We start from the raw sequence: 26086 nt of genomic DNA, 5'->3' as shown, positions 1-26086 counted from the left end.
TGAACTCAGCATGATTTTCTCATTTTGTTTTTTAAAGTCACTGGTCTCCTATTGCTATGGACTGACAGTGGCATGACCTTCCTTGGAAAGGCCCAAGGCCTTTTCTGGCAAATGCTACCTCTCCCTTAAAAGCAGAAGGCTTGTGAGAGCTTTCAAGCTGCCTACTGCAAGGCAATGCATGTATCTGGCTAATGGCCCAAGCTCCTCAATGCAGGGGAAGTCAGGGAAAGTGTGTTCAGGAGTGAAAAGACCTTGTTCAGATACGTATGTGGTAGCTGTTCGAGGAGTCACTTGCCCGGTTACGGAGGTCAGGCACCAGACACCATGTCTGGCACAGCAGCAGCGCCTGCGAAGAGGATCCAGCTGGTCTGGGCTCACTGCCATCCTGACAGATGGGCACATGTGCAAGTATCCAAGTAGATGTAGGCAGGTATCTGTTTTGAGATGCCTTAATGGAAATCTGTTCTGAATTTCTTTGGCCATGACTGAATGAAAGCACCATCCCTGATCCTACATGGGACACAGCTACAGAAAAGCTACAAGCTCAATTCTGGACTCTGAGTCTTCCACCTATACCTGCTTCCAGGATATTTACATTGCCAGAGTGATCCAAAGGGATATTAATACAGAAGAATCAAGCTTAAACACATGGTTTTAAGCAGAAGGAGGGACTGCAGAATATACCTGCCCTCATGGCTGAGAAAGGTATTTGCTCTTGTCGTGGATTAATCCCAGCCAGCCACCAAGAGCCACACAGTTGCTCACTCACTCCCCAACCAGTGAGACTGGAGAGAGAACAGGAAAGGTAAAAGCTGGAAAATTCATGGGTTGAGATAAAGACAGTTTAATAGGGAAAGCAAAAGCACACAAGGAAAGCAAAACAAGGAATTAATTCCCCGTTCTCATGGGCAGGCAGGGGTTCAGCCATCCCCAGGAGAGCAGGGCCCCACCACACATAATGGTTACTTAGGAAGACAAATGCCATCAAACCAAACATCCTCCCACCTTCCTATTCTTCCCCCCAGTTTACATACTGAGCATGATGTCATATGGTCTGGAATATGTCTCCAGTCATTTGGGGTCACCTGTCCTGGATATGTCTCCTCCCAGCCTCTCAGGCACCCCCAACTCCCTTACCAGCATCGGAGTACAAAAAGTAGAAAACTTGGCTCTGTGTAAGCCCTGCTCAGGAATAACAAAAACATCCCTATATTATTAACCCTGTGTTCAGCACAAACCAAAAAACACAGCCCGATACCAGCCACCGTGAAGAAAATCAACTCTACCCCAGTGAAAACCAGCACAGCCCTTCTGGGGCACTTGTAACAGCAAGAGTCATTTGCGAGGAGCTGGTGCCTCTGATGTACCCATTTGTAGGCATTGCTGTACATAAAATGCACTTCAAAAACTACAGGGAACAAAAACATTGAGCTGGCTTTGAAAGAGACACACAGTGAGGGTCAAGTCTCAAGACAGACTTACAAATTCTGTAACATCCGCTGAAAAATATATCTGTCCAGCTTCTCCTCTAACTGGTGACAACAGATCTGTGTGGGTTTTGTGTGACAGCAACAACCTGGAAGCTAGATAAGATCACGAAACACATTTTATATAAGCCATCAATAACAATATTCAGCCACTAGCACTGTAGGCTGGTGGAAATCCATGCCCATTCATTTCAATGAACACATCAGAATTATTAAAAAAAATAGTAATAATCAAGGATGTTTCTTCATAAGCCACAAGTATTTTCTAATGTTTATTTTCAAAAAATTACTATGGAAAAGAATAGCTACAGGGCAAAACTAGCTACAAAGTTGTCTACAAGTGAAAGCGAACCATGCAGAAACACAGTCACGAAAAATGCCATGCATGACCAGAGACAGAATTGCATTTTGGGAGCTAAGACTCACTTCCTACACAGACATCATTACATTTAGGCACAAATTCTTCCTGAAGACACTCATTAACATGCCTGGTGGTCCTTTTTGTAGCACAAGGGAGTTTGCACACCTCATCCACATGGAGCAGCTTGGTTACCTCTGTCCTAGCAAATGCAAGGTGAATACATTTATTTTATGCAAAAATTGTTGCGTATAAAAAATCCACTTTAGACCTCAGGTATTCTGAAATTTATGTCTGTCTAAAAAAGAAATAACCCAAAGTCTAATCCATTAAAATGTATCAGTTATGAAGAGATTTTCTTTTGTGGAATGCTTTATAAGTATATAATAGCAACTTGGAAAATTCTAACCTTGCAGTTTTTAAAACAGAAATATTCTGTGGCTTTGGAGAAATTTATCACGTATTTATTTAGCAGTGAAAGGCTTAACACTGCACTGCAGACTAGTCTTCTCAAACCATCTTGGCACAGATCACATCTCCAGGCTCAGGCAAAACCACAGCAGGATTTTAGCCACAGGGACATCCCCTCACCTATGACTGCCTTGTCTTCTCCCAGCCCTCTTCCAGCTGCTGAGCTCTCCTTACATCCATGACAGATGCGCAGTGTGACATTCTTTGGCCTCTTTACATGGAAGCTGGCCTCTTCCAGGCTGCATGGCTGCTTTCATGGCTGCATATGACTACATTCAGGAGGGGGAGCAGTGTCAGGAAAGCATTACATGCAGTTGCAACTTATTTTAACTTATTTTAACAACACTGAGGACGAAAACCACAGAAACTCATGACCAGAAAACTCTTTTACTGGTCAGAGACATCACTCCACTGAGCACAGCTTAGCACTGCCAGCCTGTGTCCCACCAGGTCTCCCTGTAATCACATCTGTGCACAAAACAAATGTATTCCAAGTTTCACAGTGTGTTTAGACTGTTTAATGAAAACCACTTTCAGAGGCAAGGATGCCACTACAGGCTGCATGTATCATGGAATGTAACAGTTTAGAGAGGAAGAGAAGCGTACTGAAATTTGGCTTTACTCACCAAACCTGAACAAAAGGTTGTCCATTTTAAATCCAGTGGAAAGATGAACTGCCAGTAGCAAGCCTAAAAGCTGCAAAATAATGTAACATCAGCTTAGTTAACACACCCCTTGGCTGCTTCCAAAACCAGGGGCAACCAGAAGTTGCTGTGAGCATGCTGGCAGCAATAAGTCACTGGGGAGCCAGAAAGGCAGGGGACAGACAAAGGGCACTGGCTCAGGGAATTCTGTGGGTTTTCCCCACCAGTCTGGTGCCTCATCACTGTCCTTTCTCCATCAGCACAAGCAAGGCCTAGAGAAAGGAAGATGAAACCAAACCCCTTGGGGTAGGGTTTGATAGTTCCTACTTTTAGGTGTCTGTGCTGGTTTTTCAAAGCTTGCATTGGGCTCCCATTTAAAAGAGAGCCAGTGGAGAGACGGTGATCCACTCTGTCCTCAGACAGACAGTGGTGACCCATGGGCTGAAGATCCCTCTGGAGGTGCCTCCCATTCTGCACTGATACAGACGGTGCCCAGAAAGCCTGTGTGTGTTTAAGTTTTGGACAGGTCCCTGGTTCAGCTGGCTGGGAAACATGAAGTTTGGGAGCATGAGATGATGTGTCCACCACTTAGTCACCTGCAACATGGGATGAGACCAGACAAATTCCTCCTTGAGCATGCAGCTCACACACTGACCCAGACAGAGGCACTATTTGCTGAGCCATCCAGGCGAACCATGCAGGTTCAACACCTGTGTTCAAAGCCAGCCTTGACTGCTTCCTGGTGCTGCATTCCATGAAACCAAAGAGTCGGAATTTAATCGAGGCTAATATATTGTGTCTTCAAGGATATGCACTTGAGAAACAGGACCCAAATGAGAGACCTTTTCATTATATATGAGTTCCTCTGAACAGGGAGAACCGATTTGAGCATGAAAGGGAGAACATGAACAAGACCTTGTGTGTTCCTGAGAAATCTCTTGACACATCTTCTAGTTCAAGTGTATGGTATTAAAAATATCAACCCCCTCAGTCATTTCCTATTGCTAGAAGTGAACATATGCAGCTGATTACCTCCCATTATCATCATTTCACCAACAGAGAAGTTAATTGGTGACACCATGAGGCTAACTTCATAAAACAGGGATGTCAAATCAATCTGCCTGTATTCCAGACACTGCCAGTGACTTATGTACGCTAATAACATCCCAAATTTCTGTTGTTTTCATTTTTCTGTGCATCTCTTGACATGCTGAAATAAGTATTTAGGCGCCTTCACTCTATTTACAGGATTCCTGAAAAATTAAATCACTAATTGTTCTTAGAAGCTGCAGCCTATAGTCTGATTTGATTCAGGATTTTTTTCTGTTCTGTGCATTTCTTTTCTAAATACAGCATATCTATATAGCTTTATGTTAGTAAAAGTGACTCCCTTGACACAACACCTAAAGCAGGGTTCTGCAAGAAAAAAAAGATGTCCAATCCAACACCGGGGCAAATTTGTATCTCTGTGCTATAGCATAAAGCTATCCTAAAATGAGCTTATCCCCTCTTCTGGTGATTCTTCACAGTACCAGGTTGTGCAGTGTGGCTCCTTCTCCCTACTACTGGTGAAGAGAGAGTGATGAAAGCTTAAAGCAGGTATTTAGCATACAGCATGGCAGACTCTAGCCATCACCAGCTGCCAGTAGCATAGCTTGTGGTCTTCACATTTACTCTTGGAAATGTTCACCATAGGACAAGATAAAGGAGTTCAATTACAGCACCAATGTACCTTTGCAGTCTCCTTCATCAGCTCTCATCACTCTGGGCTAACAGCAGAGGGATGAGCCCATGATTTTAGAAGCATCCAACTCATAAATTTCCATACATAACTACAATTATATATCATCTTTCTCTGCCTGTGATATTTCTAGTGGTATAACATGGAGTACATATGAGTTTTTAAAGACTGCCCTGGTAACCCCAGCAGGGCGATTCTCTGATACCACACTGGTTTGATAGTTCTCTTGTTCTGCCTTGGGATCACCATGAGCAGGTGACAGCCTTGGTACAACAGGAGGTCACCCTCTCCCTGCTGTGGTGCCAGTGTAAACGCCCATCCCCTCAGCACTGCTGTGGCAAGTGGGACTGAACCAGTTAACACCTCTTAGGCACTTGGTCCCTTGAGGATCCTCAGATTCTTCTTGGATCCCTGAGGATCAGGAATTCAGACTACCTGCACACCACATGAAGTGGGCTGAAGTCCTTCTAAAAGCAAGGTACTAATCTAACAGAAAGACTGCTACATTTCTTATTATTTAAAATATATGGATGTCACTTTCATACTTGAAAGAGAGTGATGTAATGTCCACCTAATGCTGATTTCAGTGCTAGTCGTTCTTAGCTGTGAGCTGCCCATGCACACACTGGCAAATGTGTTCATAGATTGAGGGCAGTTCCTGTGGAAGCTGAAGATGACAATGTTCAAATGATCCCAGTTGTTTTCAGATGAAGTCAGCTGGCCAATGGCACTGAGCACAAGGAGGTCACGGCAATCTCAGAGGTTCCTCAGAGCATGAATCACTTGCCTTCAGTTTTCATTTGGGTTGTTAGAGTCAGATTCATTGATGCTTCAGATCAAGCTGAAGCCAGCGGCTTCCGCATACGCTGGGTTGCTCTCCATATTCAGCATGCAAGGAACAGGGAAGAGCAGCAGAATACATCATTTCTCATTTTACCTGAATATCCCAGGTTGGACCGCGTGCCACACAGCCAAAACTAACAGAGAAAGCAGCAGCGTCCAGCTACTGTAGTGGCTTCCACATACAGCCCTGTAGTGCCATCTTCAGACCAGAGAGAGGCAACCCTACCACTCCCTCAAGGAAAAGCCCGTCCCACCTCTGGCTGCGCTCCAGTCCCGGACAGCAGCCTACGGTGAAGGTGAACCAAAAACACAGCCCAGCTTCAGTTACAAACTGAACTTTGTTCCCCTACAATAAAAAGGAAAGGAAAGGCAAGAGAAAACAGAAGGATCTCTCCACTTGCAGTGCTCGGTCATCAAAGGCTGTGTCCAAATCTGCAAAGTCCTGAGTCATGTTATTTTGGAAGAGATTTCACAGAATACCCCACTCTGAGTCTGGCTCCCATGAGATCTTGTGGGTCCTCTTCCATTTCTATTATGGTACACTGGTTAGTAAGAACTAGCAAAAAATGAGATCAGCACTGTTAGAGAAAACTTAATATGATCTTCTGAGCAGCAATTTTACAACCACAACCACTTATAGGCACAATAACTGTGGTAATTTGAGGGAGTCCCTGATATGGAGATCCAATTTGACATAATACATCACTTTTTACATGCTCCAAAATTTTCTAGCAGATGTAATCAACAGAAATCAAGTGAATTAAATGTTTGGCTTTGGGGGTTTTTTTTCACCTTTGTACTCAAGATGGACACTGACAAGGCTGATTCTAGCTACTTATTATTAGTCAGAAAGAATGATTTCATTAACATACAGGCCTGACATTCTCAAATTACTGAGGTATCAGCTATATATTTTCTTGCCTAGTGCAGTCTTTATTATTTCTGAATTTTACTCTTTGTTCTAATTTATTCTTCAAGGCAAAATTTCTAAAACACCAAATCCTATTCCTGTCTCATGTTCTCCTGTCTTTGCTTTAACATTCTTCCAACCTCCACCTTCTTCTTTAGTATTAAACTAATAGCTTTTATGGAAACCTTTACAGTTTTGACGTACTTTATTGATAGGTGCATGTAAACTTATCAGGAGTGATTGGAAGCAAAGGAATGTGGTATCAACACGATGACATATTTATCAAATATAAACTCCATACAGGCAAGGTCATCTTGCAAGATACACAGAATAAAAAAAAACAGACTAATTTACCTCTTAACCTAAAGTTTATGCAGTGAAGGAGGTCTAAATCTCCTTGTTCTCTTACTCATAAAACATGACATATTTTTGGTAATCTAGTAAAATCTGTCTACTTCAGTGTCTTTGGGGATTTTTTGATTAAGACATTTGGTTTGTTTTCTGGTTTGGTGGGTTTTTTTGATTGGTTAGTTTTGTTTTCTGGGGGTGGGGGCGGGGGGGGGGAGTTGAGCAAAAATAACCAACATCTATCAGGGATTTGGTGATATTAGAACAAACTTCTTTAAAGCCCAACCTGAGCCTCAGAATGCACCATTTTGGGAGACAGCTTTCAGACACAAAGCTCACATCTGTGACATACTGGCGTCCGTGCAGCTCATGTGAAGGCTCCTCAGCTTTCCACAGTATTTTGGAGAGCAGATGCCCCAGAGAAATGCCCACATGTGGCATTTTAGGCCTCCATATCCTCTGTGTATCAGGACTATGCTAAATCTGGGGACCTGTTTATACAACCTCTAATTACTGTAAACAGTGTGAACTCATTAAGAAGTTGGTTCTTTGAAAACTGTGGCAAGTTTCTTTGTCTGTATGTACCCACAACAAGAATAATCAGAAGATTTTCTGAGGGCTTCTTGGTGCTGGCTCAGTGCATGTTGTTCCACTGATTAGAGATGGGAACTTCAAAGCTGACCTCCGACCAGCAAAGGACTTGGCAAGTAGGTGGCTGGGACAGGCAGAGGCAGTTTTTCCTACAGCTTGGGAGATGAAGGAGAAGTGGAAAGGATGGGAAGCTATGAGCAATGAGATTTAAAAAGCCAGAAATAGCAGAAGAGGACATAAGAGGAATTTTTTTTAAGAACTGGAAGAAAGGAGAATGTGGAGGACACACAGGAAGTATCATTTAGGAACGGAGTAGATGGAGAGGCTGTTGTGGTAGGAGCTGTATTGCCCTTTGCTCCCAGACTAACTAGGGTTGGCAGGGGAGTTAAGACAACCAATAAAGAATTATAGAGGCACTGTTGTCATCGGGCCCCTGAAGATTAGAATCAAACTTTGCAACTTCTTTTAGTTGTTATCAGTAGCTATAGCTGTACAGTTATGATTAAGCAATTCCATTGTGAGCATTGTATGCTCTAGGCTAATCTTTTAAGGAAAAGGGAAAACAATCCCAGGATGAATGGGCTGTCTGGATGACAGCCACCGGGAGTGAAGTCAGCAGGACTGAGCAGTACCTGGGGGAAAGGTAATTCCGGCAGTGGGTGATCACTACCACAGACTCAATGACCACTTATTCAAAACGGACCCCAGGCTCGAAAGGAGAGCAGAACTTAGCCTGTGGAATAATTACCATGAAAAGGAGAGGAATGACGAGCAAACAGGGGTTTGAGTACTAATTAATGGAAAAGGTATGTAATTTGTAACGAAGGAATGCTGACTTTTCTCCATTACAATGCATGAATAGCGTAACGTTTTGCTGACCGGGGAGCCAGCCTTTGGTGGGGCGCCGCCCGGCTCCCTGCCTGGTGCAGACGGGAATAAAACGCAGAGAACGGCGGGAACAGCGCCCCGGGTAAGGAGCCGGCGCCCGGGCCGCGCGTTCCAGCGGCGGGAGCTTCCCGGCGCACGTGCTCCTTGTTTGGGGGCGGGGCCGCCTGGGGGGCGGGGCCTGGGGGGCGCGAGCCGCCGCGCCTGCGCGGGGAGTTGGGGCTCGCGCGGGGCCCGGGCGCGCCTGCGCGGGGCTGGGCGGGGCGGGGCTGAGCCGGGCCCGGGCGGCGGGGCCTGTTCGGTTCCCTCCGCTGTCAGCGCCGACCCCGGGCGGGGCAGGCAGCGAGCAGCGGCGGCGGGGGTCACCCCTCCCGGGATGTCGCAGAGTGCCATGTCCGAGACCTACGGTAGGATCCGGGGGCGGGGTGAGAAGATCCCCCTCTCCCCCCTCCCCTCCGGGGGAGCGGGCCCGGGCAGTGCCCCGTGAGGAGCGGGGAAGGAGCCGGTGTGACGTGAGGGCTCCCCGGGCTCGGGCGGGTCCCTCTGCCCGGCGCTGCCCTGAGCCCCGCAGCTCCTGCCCCGCCCGTGGCTGCCCGGCCGGCCCGGCAGGAGCCTTCCGAGTTATCCTTCAGGGTGAGCAGGCGCCGACTTGGGCGCTGCTTGTTGTGGTCCGGGGCGTCCAGAAGGAAACTTGCAGTGCATGTCCTCTGGGAGAAGCCGCCCGTTCCTTTACCTGGAGATGGCGTGCGCTTCTGCGGGTCAGGTTAAGGTTTCGGTCCTGTTGTCTTAGACGTGCGGCGTCAAAAAGAGTTGACTTTGAGAGTGAGTTGGGGGTGAAAAGATCAGTGGGTATGTTCGTATGTCCCTATCTTGGCATGGATGTCTGACTACTACTGGTAGGAAAACATCCGGTGGGGTAAGTCGGAGTGCAGGCACTGACAGGGTGTGTCAGTGCCTCGCTGGGAGCATCAAAGAGAAGTGAGGAGTCAAAGAGGTAAGCAGAGCTGGTATTGCTGGCTAGGTGGAGGAGATGTGTAGCAACTGAATCGTTTTAATTTCTTTTCTTTATAATTGTACTTGAAATTCTGCTTGAATAGATTTCTTTTCTACCCTTTCCATGCCAAACAGTTCTGTAATATTTTCCAGTTTAAAAAAGCTGTTATACATGTAAACATATTCTAAATCCAGGTAATAGGTTCGTATTCATAGTCCATGAGAGTAAGATCAGAATTGAATACTGAATAATTAAAGCAAAATTGGACACAACAACTCTGGAAACCGTTTGGGGGCTGGGATGTCCATCAGGAGTAGGCCTAGTGACCTGATTGTTTCTACTGTGTAAGGCACTCTATTTTCAATACTGTAGGCATCAGTGCTTGATGTTCTGTCCTACTGGTCAGTGCTTCGGTGTACAGCAAATGCTCCAAACTAAGGGGCAAAACAAGGCAAGAGTGTGGGGCAGCCCTTGAAGTGCCAACATGAGGATACTAAGACCCTGCTTCTTTTGTCCATGCTTTCTAGAAACATGTAAGACTTACATGTAGAAATCAGACGGGTGTGCTTTGTCCATCTAGATTTGAGTTTGAAAAGTTCTTCGTGCTCTGAACTCTTGTGACCTAGAACTGGGATCACTTTGGCTATGCTTATGATGCTCTCTGAGCAAGAGACCTGGTAGAAAGCCAGAGATGACAGAATTTCAGTGGTGCTCCTCTTTTGATGCTGTAATACTAGATAAGCCAAATAGATGATTGGTATCTTAAACGAGAACATTGAAACATTTTTTGCATTGTTCCAGTGATGCAGAATAGGGAAAGTAAGCCCACTGGAGCTGTTGATACTTATCCTAGAAAACAAGCCCTTGAAATGGAAGCCTTGTAGTTGTGGGTTGTTCCTTTTATTAGTTTAATTCTTGTTTGATATATTACCCTTCGGAATTTCTGTGTCTGTCCTATGCACACACAAGCTACAAAAAATTCCGTGTTAGAATGCTTGAGAGTTTCAAGTTCTAGAGTACACAGAAGAACAAAAGCTAAGTTATAGCATAAAATTTAACTAATGGGCTCTACAATCTCTGACTACAACAGTAGTCAGTATCTAATTTTGCAGTGTCCTGTCCACATATGTAGCAGCCCCATTGACATATCAAAGTTAACAGTACAATGTGATTAAATTACAGATCTTCTGTGCTTGATGAACTCTCTGGATTTAATGTGCTCACTGTCCTAACAATGAGTGGTTTGTTTCTGACCAGCTGTAATAATGACCGTGAAGGATGGGAGAAGTATTAGGTCAGTTTCTCCCTGCTGACTGAGATTAGTGGTCACTGTATCCCCCTCCTGGAATCCCTATGGCTTGTAAATGCTTAGTCACGAATTAGATTTTTCTTGTCGCCTGAATTATGACCCATTCTAATTATGTAACCTCAAGCTTTTCATCCCATACAGGTGGGCTCAGGAAACTGGTTGGTGGTTGGGTTGGTGTTTTTCTTTCCAATGTCATTTTGCTGCCTGACTTTTATATGACTTTGATTTTGCTGTGAGGTTTCAACTTCTTTCGTTTGAAAGGGGGGTTATTTTTTCAATATTTTTCTCAATCCATAGGGAATAAACAGCCTTTCCTCTGGCCCCCACTGTTAATTTCATGTCTCCTCCTGGTTTTTTCTCCCTTAGTTTCTTCCTCCATGTCAAATTCTATCTTCTCTGAAGGTTTTCTGTTCACTCACTTTTCACTCTTTCCATCCATTACTGAGATTCTTGTCTCTTTCCTCTTTTCAAACAAAGTTCTGCAGCTTCTTGGTCTTGGCACTAAATTTTCCTTACAATTCATATTTTCATTCCTGTAGATCTATTACATTGGTTATGTATCTTCTGTTCTTAGCTTTCTTATCTGTTCAATTATTTATGTGTTCAATTCAATATCTGTTCAATTCTTACGTGTTCAATTTATTTCCCGTACAAAGTGCCAAAACCAAACCAAACATGAATACAAGATAACTCCATTAATTTTGAGACTGGGTTTAGAAAGAACATTTTCCTGCTGCTTGTGGGAGAAAAGAGTCATTCTTTAAAAAGTTTAACATGTGACATTGGAAACAAATCTCTTATTCACAGGAAAACTCTTTTTAACTCAAGTTTTGTGAGATGCAATGGCCTTTCTGTAGATAATTGCCATATAACAACACATGCATGTTTTAGCCTGCTTCCCAGTTCAAAATATACATGTTTTTGGGTTAAATACAGCCTGACATAAAAGTATCTTATATTTAATAAGTAAATGCAAAGCAACCATTGGATTTTAAATAGTAGAAGGATGGAAGTTGTATTGAATTGAGAATTTATTCAATTGAGCATTGAATAAATGCAATGTGTAAGATTCAAGTCAAATCTTTTCACTCCTTAGTTCCTTGTGTTTTCTCTACCAGCATCTACTGCTCCCAATCTGGTCACATAAGCTTACCAATCTCTATCATTGTCAGAGAATGTATAGTCTTTCCATCCATTTGAAAAGAATTCTTTTTGATCTGGACAATTTGACTCATCCTTTTCTTGCCATCCCATTCCCCACCGTTTACCTGATGGTATTTGTATTTATCACCCTGGTCTTCAGTTTGTTTCAAATCTGATTTTATTTCTTAGAGAGCATAGCTCTTTTGCTTGTAAGGAAGCAGATCTTCCCTCTTTGAAGCATTCTTTATGCAGATTGGAATAGACCCAGGTTTATCTGTTCTACCTGTTTGTCTTGTTAACCTCCTGCTAGAGAAAGGAGTAAGCAGTGGGAATAGCTCCTCCTTTCTTTTAAAGGCAGCAAATGCCAGTAGGAATGCTTCAGAGCACTCTTTCCTCCTGCCCTATGGCATGAATGAAAGACTTTCCTAAGGGTCAGCGTTAGTGAATATAAATTCTACTCTATTACAAGGAGTTGGAAGGAGATCAAACTGAGATTGGGGATATAATTTGGTCTCCCCCCTACACTACCGTGTTAGCAGTGTAAGGGAAACAATTTAATTCTCATTGCATTTTAAAGACTAAGCTACAGCATCTCAGAAGCTGTTTGACTGTTCCTTCTACTGGAGCAGGCTTCAGTCAAAGGAGGAGGTTGGATGTCTGGGGGTGGTTGCCACATCAACCATCTGTTTTTGCTGGTGCTTGAGTCAAAGCCCACAATTGTCTCTCTTCTCCTTTCCCCTCAGCTCACACTGCACCACCACCCCCAAAAGAAAAAAACAAACACAAAAGACGTGATGTAATTCATGTCATTTAACAGCTTGTGCTGCTGGTGCATCTTTAGAGTGAAGCCACAATTCACTCTAGCACAAAAATGCCTGTGCTAGAAAATAAGTTTTATTTCCTGCACCCCCTACCCAGGTTGGGATCAGGTGATGCATGTAGCTCTCAGAGGGGAGTAAGCTGATTCTTTATATTCCCTTATTAACTTAAACAGCCATGCTATGCTATGTTTCATCTCCTTATGATTTCTGTAGTGCATATCCTGTAACCCTTTTTCCCTTTAGCACAGAGTTCGGTTTTCATCCTAAATATCTTCTGTATAAAAACGATCTTATTTAAAGGCGAAGTGCTTTAACTTTTCTAGACCTTTTCAGCACCCAGCATGGCAGCAAGCATTTGTAACATCTGAATGATGATGCTTTTCAGCTTTTCTATGAAGGAGGAACAACAGGATTCAAAAGAAAAGGTTCTCTAGGGTGACAGCCTTGGCCGCTGACTGGAATGCTGGAGCTCTGAGCTGCTTGGTCAATTGGAAAGAAAAGAGGAGATTAAAAAAAGCTATGAAATGAAGTGAATTAACTCCTCTAGGAAGTTAAAAAAGAAAAACTAAAGCAATTAAGCAGTAGTGCAAACACTAGAATGTGAGTTGCATTTGCTGAAGTTGCAAAGAATGATTATATAAAGTTTGAGTCCGCAGTGATGGTCTAAAAGAAGCCATCTGCCCAATCTCATTTGGTTTCTGTGCTTCCGAACTGTGCTGAATCTTACATACATCTGTATGGCTTAAAGGGAAAACATTTCATATCCTAAACTGCGTGCTAAAATAAGTAATAAAAATGTAGTTGATGTGGTACCAGTTGTCATACAGAATGACATTATAAGAAAGAAGTTGCAGAAAAACAAGATGAAAAATGTTCTCCTTGTTCTTATCTGATATTACCTTATTCATTAATATGCTAGGCCGTGAACTTAAAAGTTTGTTAAATCTTGGTATTTTTAACTTTTGGTATTGGCAAAGCATTTTTCTTGTCCTTCCTTGCAGTTGATTAAATGTGCAGAGTATTCTGTATTTCCTGAACCATGTTATCCAGTGCTTGTGGATAAACTGGTAACTTAAGTCTGAAAGCTTTTTGCTAGTTTGAACAATTTACATAAAATTTGAGTTTAAAATTTTAGAAACATAGTTATATTTGTGAATGTAACGTCTTTTACTCTGAGACTACGTGTGTCTGGAAACATTGCTGCCTTTGGTGCAGAAAGGTTTTAGCTTTTTTTGTTAGAAGATTCTGACATTTTCATTTTATGAAATGGACTAAAAGACATTTCTCTTAGTTTGGTGGAATAAAACACATTTCTCTTTGTTTCATGCCGAGAAAAATTTAATTGTAACTATTTCAAGTTTCATCTTAAAAGGCCCATTTGCTATTTTTGTGAGAGGGATTTTTTTTTTCCTGCTAAGTAAGCAGGCATTGAACTGGCAATTAAGTGGCTAATTCGTAGGAAAGATTCCCTTTTAAATTTGTCTGGCACAACTGAATCTCAATAGGAATTGGGAGTCTGTTATGAAGCGCTGCTAGAATACATTATCCATTTAAAGACATGAATATAAAATCCCCAAATAGCACTGTTGCTTTCAGAGCAAAATATAAAGCACCTCAACTTAAAACACCTCAGGGAAAAATACACTGCTGTTCTGATGCTCTTCTGGATCAGTCCCTGCCAGCGACATGGTTGTCCCAAGGCCTCAGTGGCCTGCAGCCTGTCTGTGCAGAAAGGAGCAGTGTGTTGAATTTGCTGCTCAGTGTGGGTTTGTGGGTTGCACAAGTACACCTTCGTGAGCCACATTTGACAACCAGTGCTTGCAGTTACAGTGCAAGTTAGTGGGGAAATAGAGTTTTGGTTTTAGTGTTTCCCTGGTTTAGGTTTGCAGTAGCTGTTGTACTGCTGTCAATAAAACGAGTCTTCCATGGACAAAAAAGGAAGGTAAACTTGAATTTTATAGTTGTTTTTAAGGAGAAAATCTGACAAACAGCATTCACCAGATAAAAGGTAGAACCAGTTTTAACTGGGTTTCAGATTTATGTGTGGGAAAATGGCAGCATCAGAAACAGATTATTTTGATTGTGTCTGTGTCTCAGAATATCCTGCATTTTGAGGTACTCTGAAAGTGGTAAAACCAGTGAGATTACACACACACACAGACAGACAGTAGTGTAAGTATACAAAATGGTGTCAAAGGCAGCTAACCAGTGATACTTGATCCATAAAAATTGAAACTCAACTTTCTTTGAGATGAATTTTTTCTTAACCTGACACTTTGCGCTATTTATGATATCTACATTTCATACTAACAGTGAAGACTTGATAGAATGAAGGGTTCTCAGCTTCAGCGTGTTTTGCAGTTGAGGTGACATGAAGGGCCCTTCCTTAGAGGAGATAGCACAAAATTTTCATAACCTGGAGGAAAATCCTTTTTGTAATGATTTTTCTTTAATCCAGAAAGCATGAGCAGCTGGGTGGGGGCGTGAAGAACAAGAAGATTTTGAAACAGAAAGTCTTGATCATGTAAATGGTCATATTTGTAAGCAGGAAACAGCCATCTTCTGAGAAGGGTAGAATTCAGAATCTATTCCAAGCCTGTTCCAGCATTTGAAACAAGAAAATCATGCAAGGGCAAAATATAAAAAAGCAAAAATACTTAGTAAAACATTAGCTCATTTTAAATATTAATAAAATCCAGAAGACAGGTGAAGACAAAGAACAGTAGACATTTCCAGGACTCATAGCTCTGTGTTTTACTACTGTCTTTTTAACAGTGGGAATCTTAGCATTTGAGAAACTTGTTTGTTCCTTTTGGCATTGCTAGGGAGTGTTTATGATATACCATAACAAATAACTCCTTCATGAAATGGAATGGACACATAGATTTGTGTGCATCTTAAATTTGATTTTTAAAACTAAATACTCCGATGAGGTCCTGACAGAGGATTTTATCAGTTCTTTGACTTACTTGGCATAATGTAGGTTTCTTTTTATTCTGCCATCCCCTGGGCCAATACCCATGTAGCCCATTTGACAGCTTTCAACACTCTTAACAAAATTAATATTTTTGGTTTTGTTGATATTGCAAACTTAATCATTTTCCTTCCATGCTTACCAGATGTCTTCTGGAGACCTGCTGTGTTTATTAGAGAAACTGTGCAATAAAGAGTAAAAAATCTGCTGCTGGTAGAAACATAAGTAGGGAATCTTGCATGAGCTGCAAATGTTGCCTTGGTGGCAGTGTATTGGAGGAAGCAGTTGTAAGCTTTCTAATCAGTTTATAATTTTTGAGATTAGTAAGACAGGAAAGCTTTCTTCAGTCTTTAGCAAAACTGAAAGCAGATTTGTGGTGGTAGAATTAAAGCATTATATGTAACTGTTAAAACAATAGAAATGGGCCATAAACCTTAAATATGTGTATTACCAATGAACATTGATACAAATGGCTCATAAATAGGTAACAGAAATAAATGTATATTAATTTAACATGCGGAGGAAATGTGAAACTAGGCATCCCACAATAGAAATTACTTCTTCCCTCTAAATATTGTCGAGAAATACTGTAGTTGTCCCAGCTGTACAAAGATTAAAACAAAGTATGAGTATTAAACTGTTAATAGAGAAGTTCAAATTAATGTAAATTTTAAACCTACAAAAATTAAAATCCAAAAAAACCACAAACAAGCACTCCCCCTCCCCCCCCAAAAAAACAAACCAACAACCCCTCCCCAAAAGTATCAATTTTAAGAAATGACATGATAATCTATTTGTGTTGACTATAACGTACTTCTGAAACAGGTTGCTGGAATACAAGCCAACTATTTACATGTGATTCAGCCTATTTTAACTGAATTCAGATTCAGCCATTTTCACCTTATTTTGTCTTCCTTGCATCTCCATAAACAACAATTCTTACCTCTTGCTGTCTGACATCACTGTTGCGGACACTGGATTATTCTTCAGATTTATTGCTATTTTGCTAATTTTGTCATCTATTCCCTTCCCTTCGAAATAACAGCTACAAGAGAATAGTTGGCTTGTGAACTTGGTCTTGTAATAAAAATGTGAGTCCATACTAAAATTTAGCAATTTCTTCTTTTTTCTTTTTCTTTCAATCTTCAGATTTCCTGTTTAAGTTCTTGGTCATAGGAAATGCTGGAACTGGAAAATCCTGTTTGCTACACCAATTTATTGAAAAGAAATGTAAGTACATGTGAAGGACAGTCAAGAGTTCTTCATTGCTTTGTACCACAGGTAAAGGCTCTGCCTACATGAGTGCCTATTATTGGTATGGAAGCTCCCCTAATTCTCTTATTTGTATAGGTGAGAATTTTAGTAAAGAATTATGTTCAGAACCATGCTGTAAATCCCTATTGCTCACTGTTTGTCTTTAATCTAAAGCCTAATATGAAGCATTATTCTGTATTCCTCTCAAATAAATATAACAGGATGTTGGTGAAAATAGGCTTACTTTTTGTGGGAGTTATAATTTGCAGCTACAAGCTTCCCTAGATATACAGCAGAGACTTGGATATTTAGAAAAATTGATGAAAGAAAAGTTGAATTGCTTGAGTCAATTTAGAAAGCCTGTAGTATCTTTTTAAGTAAATAGTAACCACATTTTCTTTGTTAAGGACTGTGGTCTATGATAAATACTGGTAGAGATTTCATTGTGAATGTTATTCAGAAATGAGCAGATAACATAAAAGAAAAATTTCTGTTGGGCTGTACATTTAATACAATCCAACAAATATGCATTTAGAAACCTTTGTGAATCTAAGGTGACTGTTACCTTTCTCAGCCAAACAGTAACCAAACAGTCACCTTATCTCTTGAGGAATACTTAAGGGTACTGATGTGTAAAGCACTAAGGGACATGGCTTGATTCTGAGTGAACTCGAAACAAGCCCTTGCTTCAAGTAAGGGCAGCTGTAAATTGCTGGGATTCTGTGATATCAACAACATACATAGGGCAAGGATCTTAACTTTGTGCATTAAATAAGAATTGGCTCTTGCATATTCATGGACAAGACAGTGTCTTTTTTTGTTCTGCATTCCATGAATTTTAATTTTAAATGGTATCAAGGTATTAGAAAACACAGTTGGAAAAAAATGTACAAAAAGTATCTTGCCACTTATTAAAGTGAACTGGAAATTATTTAAGGCAGGCCATTCTAGTAGTAATTTTGAATTGTCTAAGCTGTCAAAAATTGTAAGAACATTTATTTCTGTGTGGTGGCAGTAGGCTAATGAGTGACACTAAATTTGATGGTTCAGGAAGTAGTTTGTAATTTGAACACTTAGGAGTTTTGATAATACCTAAACAGTTTTATGTAAAAGCTGTTTATTCACTCTAAATATTCTTCAAATAAGTCTGATTTTATTTCTTTTTTTTCCGTAGTCAAAGATGACTCAAATCATACTATAGGAGTGGAATTCGGTTCAAAGATCATAAATGTTGGTGGTAAATATGTAAAATTGCAGATATGGGATACAGCAGGACAAGAAAGGTTCAGGTATGCTTTTCAGACTTTTATTAAGTGTTACTAAATTGCTGCTGTGAGTGGTGGATATTATTTATCTCTGCTTGTTACTAGGCAAAGCTTCTTCATCAGTGGAATTGTTTGTCTCTTTCATATTAACCTTCCAAGCTGGACAGACCACAGTAGAGCAATGCTGCCTTGCAGGATCTGAGTTCTGCCCTTTCTTTCATTGGGTATTGTCTGTTAAGGTATATGAGTAGAATAGGTGGCTAAAAGCTTTGTTCACCAGCCAAACTCATAATTGTTTTTTAACTACGTGTATGTGCTCAACTCTATGTTTAGAAGACCTTCTATTGGTTGGAATAAGTAAACGTCAGGAAGTTGTAAACTGTTCAAAATCTGCATGAAAACAATTGCACTGTGTAATTCTATATACAGTTTGATTAGAGAAGAAAAAAAATCAGTCAAATTCATTGGGGTAAATATATTTCTAGAAAGACTGAGATATCTTAAGTTTCTTAGAGAAAAAGCAATCAATTTGTCAGCTTAGAACTTAGTACTTTTAATGCTGTATTTTAACAGTGTTCTGCATCTGAGGCATAGCTCAAACTCAGTAAAAATCTAATGTGTTCCTAGGTACATTCACCATCACATAGGACATCAATTTTTTTTTTCTGTTTTTGGGAGGATGGAGTGTGTGCCTGAGGTTTCTTTGTTTTGGGAGAGGGGTTGGTTAACAAAGATGAGTATGATGGTAGAAGTCTGAGTAATGGACAGCAATCCAGGTAAATGTCTTCTATTAGACTAGTCCTTTGGATATACTTCTGACTTGATAAAGCTGGGCTGTGATATGTAGTCTTCATTAATGAGGTCTCTTCAGTGTGTTGGCCAGATATCAGCCTCAAGTTCTGTATCTGGTCATGGATTATGATGATTTGTGTACTTTCAGGAGCACATGGGTCATAATGGACTTTGAGAATCCTTGTGCAGCTATATTTAATGAAAGTGCTTCATCAAAATCATAGTTGTAATTAGTCTGCTGCTGCACAGCTGATAACATTGTCTAAAAACATGTTTTGTTTTAAATATGTAAATGAGAATTCTGTTTCATAATACAGGTTATGTTGTATTAACCCAGATTTTAAACAGCGAAGGCACCACAGAAATGTATATTTGTAATTCTGTTTCAGGTCTGTAACAAGGAGTTACTATAGAGGGGCTGCAGGTGCCTTGCTTGTCTATGATATAACCAGGTAAGAAAGCCAGCAGCTCTTTTGCTCGTAGACTGCCAGATTCCATCAATGCACAATGATTCCTTTCCAAATACCTAATGCTCTAATTGAGATTGGGCAGGAAGAAAAGGAAGTATAAGAAGTACTTCTGTATCAGTGCGTATTTAGGTTTTGGAACTTGCTTACATGAGATATGTGAATGTCATAAATGTGAACAATCCTAAAGGGTTACACAAATTTGTGGAGATTGGCTCCCAAGTTGCTGATCTAACCATGGTGGATTACACACAGCCACTCCCTCAGCAAGCCTTGCCACAGAAACAAGAGCGGGCTTCAGCCATCCTTAATCAAGGCACTGCACCCTTACTTGTGGAAATTGCTGATTATTGTGCTGGGGTAGAAGATCATCCTCTGGAGAATCTAGCTCTGCATACAAATTCCTTAACTGTAGCCCAAAATTCTGTTCATTTCTGCATCTTTTAATATTTTAATATTATGGGCAGCCAATAAAACACCTTACCATTACACATGTCCACATTCTTCCTGCCACCATTGACTGATATCTGTCAGATGAGTTTTGTGTTGCTTTATGGTGGTTCACTAGATTGCTGCTTGTTGTCCTGTGAGTGAAGGATTCTCTCAGCAGGCTTTGAAATCTGTGTTCTGTGCTTAAGGTCAGCTGGAGTCATCTGTCAGTCCTGCTGCTTGAAGGCTTTCTCTCTGACCACTGTGACAATGACAAATGGTGTGTGCAGGGTGACTGCCTGCAGTGTAGGTCCTGACAGCGGTGTGAAAGTTAAGGCATGCGCATCTACACAAGCCTTGTAAATTCTAACTGTCCCACTGGTAATTTAAGTATCAGTTGAATTCCAAGTGGAACAATATCTCATTCTGTTATCCCAAAATATCATGCACAAAAGGTTAAAACTAGATTAGAGCTTAAAATTTTAGCTTTTCACATTAACACGGTGATTTATAATTGTGTGTTTATATTTTGTGATTGATTTAATTTTGATTTTTAAAAACTCAAGCTTTTAAATAGTTTCATGAAGGCATTTGATACTCTTCCCAGTTTATCAGTGGCACACTGAGATGTGTAGGTGCCTTGCCTGACTACCAGCAGTTTGTTGTTTGCCACAAACACCGATTTGCCTTCTGAGTTTTGATTCGGTGATCTGTTCAGGAGACATAAGTGTGTCCTAATAAAGGATGTTCTTTCCTACACAGCCGAGAAACCTACAATGCACTTACTAATTGGTTGACAGATGCAAGAATGTTAGCAAGTCAAAATATTGTGATAATACTGTGTGGAAACAAAAAGGATCTTGATGCAGATCGTGAGGTCACTTTTTTAGAAGCATCCCGGTTTGCACAGGAAAACGGTAAGTAGTACAAAACCTTCACGTAGCATTCAAAAATGCATAGTACTTCAATGTACTTCACCACAGAATTAAGTCTTGTTTTCTGTGAACTGCTCCTGGGTTTTTTTGTGCCAGCACATATCCGTTGAATCATGCAAAAATGGACACTGTAAGCAACCTGTGGAGATCTCTAGTCCAGCCTGCTGTTTAAAGCACATTCAGGTTCAAAATGAGAGCAAGCTGCCAAGGGCTAGAACAGAGATTCCACAGCCCCTCTGGGCAACGTGTCCCAGTACTGACAATTGCTGCTATCTTCCCACTCGGTCCCCAGCCCACACCTGTGCTTCTCTGTGTTCCACCACAGGTGCAGAGCACTGCATGTGTAGGTGCTGAAATTAATGAGGTTCCTTCTGGTCTGTTCCTGTAGTTCAATCAAAGTCTTTTCTGAATAACAGCTCAGCTCTGGAGCTATCCACTTGTCCCTTCAACATGGTGCCATTGGCTAACTTAACAAAGGGCTCATATGTGCAGTGAACCCAAATAAGTGATTCAGAGGGATTCCTGGTTGGTTGGTTTTTTAAGATTAAGTAGATTAAGTAATTCTAATCTTGGCCAGACCACCGTACAGCCATAAGAACAGTTCTGAAGGCACAGGGTATGAAGTAGGCAGAAATGGATACCAGGAGTTGTGGAGGTTGATCATTTTCCCTGGGGGCAGTTCTTTTTGGAATTCTATCAGATTGATCCATTTGATGTCTACAGTACTATTTTCTTTGCTTATGAGCCTCTGAAAGGAAGTTTTTAACTGTGTTTGCAGAAAACATTTTAGACTCTTCTTTTGTTCAAAGTAGTGCAAATGCATTTCTTGTTTGCAGCCTAACTCTGAGACAGATTGCTTTGTCATCATGATCAAGGACACATGGTTAAATTAGAGGGAAAAGTGATTCAGGTTTGAAATTGCCTAAAAGTAGACAGAATTGAGATAATCTCTCCATAAATAGATCAGAATGTAGTTATGCAATTTTTTATCTAATGTTATCAGTTAATTTGGAATATATTATTTGCACATGATCTATGTTCTTGTGACCATTTTGTTTCTTATCAGGAGAATTGGATCCAGAAAGAATGGGCTCAGGTATTCAGTATGGAGATGCTGCCTTGAGACAGCTGAGATCACCACGTAGAGCACAAGCACAAAGTGCTCAAGAATGTGGGTGTTAGAGAAACAAAATACAAAATCCCAAATACTTACTTTAGATACAGAAGGTAAGGTTACAAAATAATTTCAGGGTGGTGGGCAAATTAGCATATTTCATAAATGTGCTGTATTGAGTGCTTGGCTTTTCCACAGTTAGCCTGTAAAGTTACAGAGAATCTATTGAAATAATGCACAGTAGGGTGGATTTGGGTTTTTATAGTTTGATTTCTCTCATCTGGTCACTAAAGGAAGACTAGTGCTCTTACTGAAGTATTTCTAGATCTTAGCTTACTCTGAGTAATGCTGTGGAAAACATTTTAAAATTCTCAATTCCTGAAATGCATTATGGGCCTAATAGCTACCTAATGCACTGTAGAGAAAGTGAATCAGTTCTGTTGCATTGAGAACAAACATTAATAGAAATGAGCATTCACAAAATGTGTGGTACAGTATCTTGTCCTAAGCTATTATAAAGTGAAAATATGAGGCTTAAACACTGAGACTCAAAAATTAAAGATAATACTACATTTCAAACTTCCACTGACTTTTTTGCCCATACCTAAAAGCAGCCTGAAGTTATTCTGATTTCTGTCTGCTATTAGCAGAAATGTAAACAAGAGAATAATAGTATTTGCTGCTCAAGCAGTGCTGTCATCTAAAGTAGTTCTTCTGGGGCTGTTGCAGCCTAGGAAGCATGTGTGCAGTGTTCTAAAGTCTTCCAAAGATGTTTTTCAGAGAAAGTGAGGAAAAAAATTTTCCCTATAGTAGCTGTAGGGGAAGAGACATAAAAGTGACATAAACTCCTAAGAACAGCTCTGTGGTTAGTCTTTCTTATAAACAGTTGTCCTTAAGACACCTCTCAGTATTCACTGGATTTTACATAACTCCTTGCAGTATGCAGTGGCTCTTAGCACAGTTCTTTCTCCCTGTGTAGTTAATTATTCTGATGTAATTAATCCTTATTTGTCTAATACAAGGACAGTGATATCAAATTAAATAAGTACTGCAGGCGTAGTTACTGCATCACTTCTGCTGTAGTCATTCATCAGCTTGAGCAGTGCAGACAGCAGAAGCTTTATAGAACATTAAATAAGGCAGCACATAATTCTACATTCTCATATTTTTTCCTGTGTTCTGGGAGCTTATTTCCCAATTAAAGCTCAGAATTTTAAATAATGGATAGGAATTCTTGAACTGCTTTCCTCCTACAAAATGCTATTCTTCAACTAAGAGACTGCTAGAAAAGGGCTTTAATTTAGTTCAGCTTTGGTATGGCTCTACAGAAATGAATATTTATTGATCTTATTTCAAGAGATTACTTTTCAGATGGATCAGATATGGGTAATTAATGGAGTTCTTGTGTATTTTACAGCTCTCCTTGCAAGTGGTGTTTGAAGAAAGAGAAAAGCTTGAAGGCTATGCAGTTTTTAAAAACATATTTCCACTATCTACAAGCAGAGCAGACCACTGCTGACAGAAAGGTGTCCTGTGGTAGGGGGCAGGAATGTGCACAGCACACAAGTCTGCAAAGCAAACTTGGTAGTTTGGTGGACAATATTAAGATTCAGACCTGTATGTAAATGTTTTCCATTACCTGTTTTTGTTCTTTCACCTCTAGTTTAAAGCATTGCAATGTACTGTAAATAATGTAATAGTAAATTTACAAAGCATGGTATACTTATGTATGCTATTAGAATGTTGCACTATAAGCAGTTTAATATTTTATTTTTTTACCATATAAACAAATTTAAACAAGGTAGGCTTTGTCACGTTTGTTTGTTGCACAATAGTTTGTATTTACAGGCTGAATTATAAAACCACTGGCACCTGTCAGTGGGAGGTTGTTGGTTTATTTTTTCCTACTCAGTTTGCCACATTCTAACAAGCTGGTGACAGGATCAATTCTTAATGTGTGGTTATGACCCATACTTCTGTATCCTGATATGTCAAGGTGGAAAAGGCAAGTTAAAGCACAAGAGCAGAGCAAGAATGCTACACCGAGCTATACCATCTTTCATGAAATGAGACTTGTGTTTATTCCCTTTGTCCTGACATTTTTGGTTCAAATGGATGCTTATCTGAAAAGTATGCACCTTAGGTTGTCTCTGAATTAAATGGAATTAAGCATGCTTTGTACTTGAAAAGCCTGGGTTTAGGTTTAAAAAGGCTGTTGGGTCCAAAAACTTCAATGTTATATCACTCCTCTGTTGTATTTAGGATTGGATTTGTTACAGAACTGATAACAATTATTCACAATGGTATTCTCTTCCTGGTAAGAGGGTGAAGTGTTTTTTGAAGCAGCATAACTGTATTTTCAAGAACATCTGAGAACTCTGAAGAAATTTACCTGTCTTAATCCTCATTCAGTTCAGTTTGGCTTTCAGAACTGCAAATGCTTACCAAAAGCAAGTCCTCTGGACTAGGAAGGTGGATGGAGCTGTCTCCTCCACCAGTCCAAATAGCCAGTTATTAATTGGGATGTGTTGTCTGCCAGAGCTGGGGAGGGTGTTGGTTCCAAAACCCCAACCCAGTTCTGGAATGCTGGGAAAAGATGAGGTACTGGGTAGTCTGTTCCACCACACACCATTCCACAACCCAGTCAGGTTTCTTGGCATGCTGGCAAAAGCTGAGCACTGGCACAGCACAAGTAGAGTTAAAGGTTGCTCTCCTGTCACTGTTAAGAGTGGTGGAAGGGGTGTTGGCTGTTGATGAAAACCTCTTTCCTTTATTACAGTAGCAGTTGAAAAGGAGCAGAGGACTGTTGCTTATAAATAGAAATTTCAGGGGTTTCACAGGGATTTTCTTCTGTCCCTTTTACATACAAGACTGGCCTTTTTCTTCTTTCTGTCCCTTTTACATACAAGACTGGCCTCTTTTTTACTTGGTTCTTATGATCATTTTGGTCAAGTGTCTCTGGTTTAAAAAGCAGTAAGCAGTTTTATTCTTTCAGTAACTGTCTTAAAGCTGTCCCCTTCCTCCCTGGAAGGAAAGAATAGTGTCATTATAATGAGTTTGAACATGTTTTTACCATTTTTTAATGTATACTCTTACTGTATACACATTAACCTGGTTAATGTGCATGTTTTGTAGTATCTCAGCCTTTTAGGCTGCATATCTTGCTGACATTCTAAAAATAAATTTTCTAAAATTGCAACTCCTTAGAGAAATACTGTTGGAAGCAATAGCTCTCAGCAGTGCAAACTCTATTGTTTACTATAGCTCCTCTGAGGGTCTTTTATTTCTAAAAATAAACATCATGCCAATATCAGCCCTAGAGTAGATTTCAAGCTTTAGCATTATAGTTGACACAGCAAACCAAACCTAGCTCACCTGAACAGTAAATGATAAATAGGTTATGTATGTTTTTAGGGTAAAATTCTTACCTTACCAAAGCAAGATGGCTGGAAGTTTTACATAAAGTACCACCAGGTACCTATAGCTGAGGTTTCATTGGATGTGGAGCTTTAGCTGTTCAGCCCATTAAGAGATTTAAATGTCTTATTAAAGTCTGTGTCTTGCCTTTTAATGAGTCTGTTGGCCTACACTATTTCATTTAATGCTTGTATCTAGCACCAAATAAAGATTCTTCCTTGATTTTCTAGGTGTCTTACACCAAATCCTGTTTACTTATGCAAGCTTTGTCTGGTAAGTGGAGTCAATAACGTGACTGTTAGGCAACTCACACAGAATTCACAGCTGTCCCATCTTATCCATTCTTTGTATTCAACCAGGTATGCAGTATGGCTCAAGTAGGTCCTATAAAAAGTGAATGCCCCAGAAAAACCTGATTTTTCTGTGTACCTCATTTCCATTATATTTTATATGCTAAAAGAATTAACCCTATAAAAATATCAAGAAATACATTGTAAACCCACGGAGTAAAAATATTCATTTATTGTAGAACCCATGGCAGAGAATTTTAGTGTAGCCAACACTTAATAGCTTAACTTTTCCTGTTTGCATGAGTATACCTGTTCTTAGTGATACAGCTTCCTGTTTTTATCTGTTACCCTTTTTCTTCCAAAGCTCTAAATTCATGTTCTCAAAGGCATAGCATTTCAGATAGCTTTTACAGCTGGGTTCTTTTCTTATCACAGTAGGGGTAAAAATGTGATTCAAGTTGGGAAAGGGTGTTAAGAATCTCTGGGAGAGTTACAGGAGGAACATAAGAGACTGGAATGGTAACTGTAATCTAACTTCATACCCGACCTTAGTCATTACAGAAGCCTGTCAGTTACATTCTAGGAGATAATATCTGGGACAAGC

General features: G+C 40.4%; 1 protein-coding gene and 1 long non-coding RNA gene across 2 annotated transcripts; both read left to right on the top strand.

Moving 5' to 3' along the window:
* The first annotated feature begins 8537 nt into the window (after positions 1-8537).
* Positions 8538-20668, top strand: RAB4A (RAB4A, member RAS oncogene family). The gene is made up of 5 exons (XM_039568528.1): positions 8538-8685; positions 16669-16749; positions 17948-18062; positions 19220-19282; positions 20489-20668. Exons 1-5 carry the CDS (start codon positions 8655-8657, stop codon positions 20649-20651), a joined length of 453 nt encoding a protein of 150 aa, XP_039424462.1. The 5' UTR covers positions 8538-8654; the 3' UTR covers positions 20652-20668.
* A 1187-nt stretch (positions 20669-21855) lies between these two features.
* On the top strand, positions 21856-25437 carry LOC120411628. Its single transcript, XR_005604089.1, has 2 exons — positions 21856-21888; positions 23193-25437. It is a non-coding gene; the product is annotated as an uncharacterized LOC120411628 (long non-coding RNA).
* The last annotated feature ends 649 nt before the right edge of the window (positions 25438-26086 follow it).

This window comes from Corvus cornix, chromosome 3 (genome assembly GCF_000738735.6).
Source record: "Corvus cornix cornix isolate S_Up_H32 chromosome 3, ASM73873v5, whole genome shotgun sequence".
Taxonomy (NCBI): Eukaryota; Metazoa; Chordata; class Aves; order Passeriformes; family Corvidae; genus Corvus; species Corvus cornix.
This window is presented reverse-complemented; position numbering and strand designations above follow the sequence as displayed.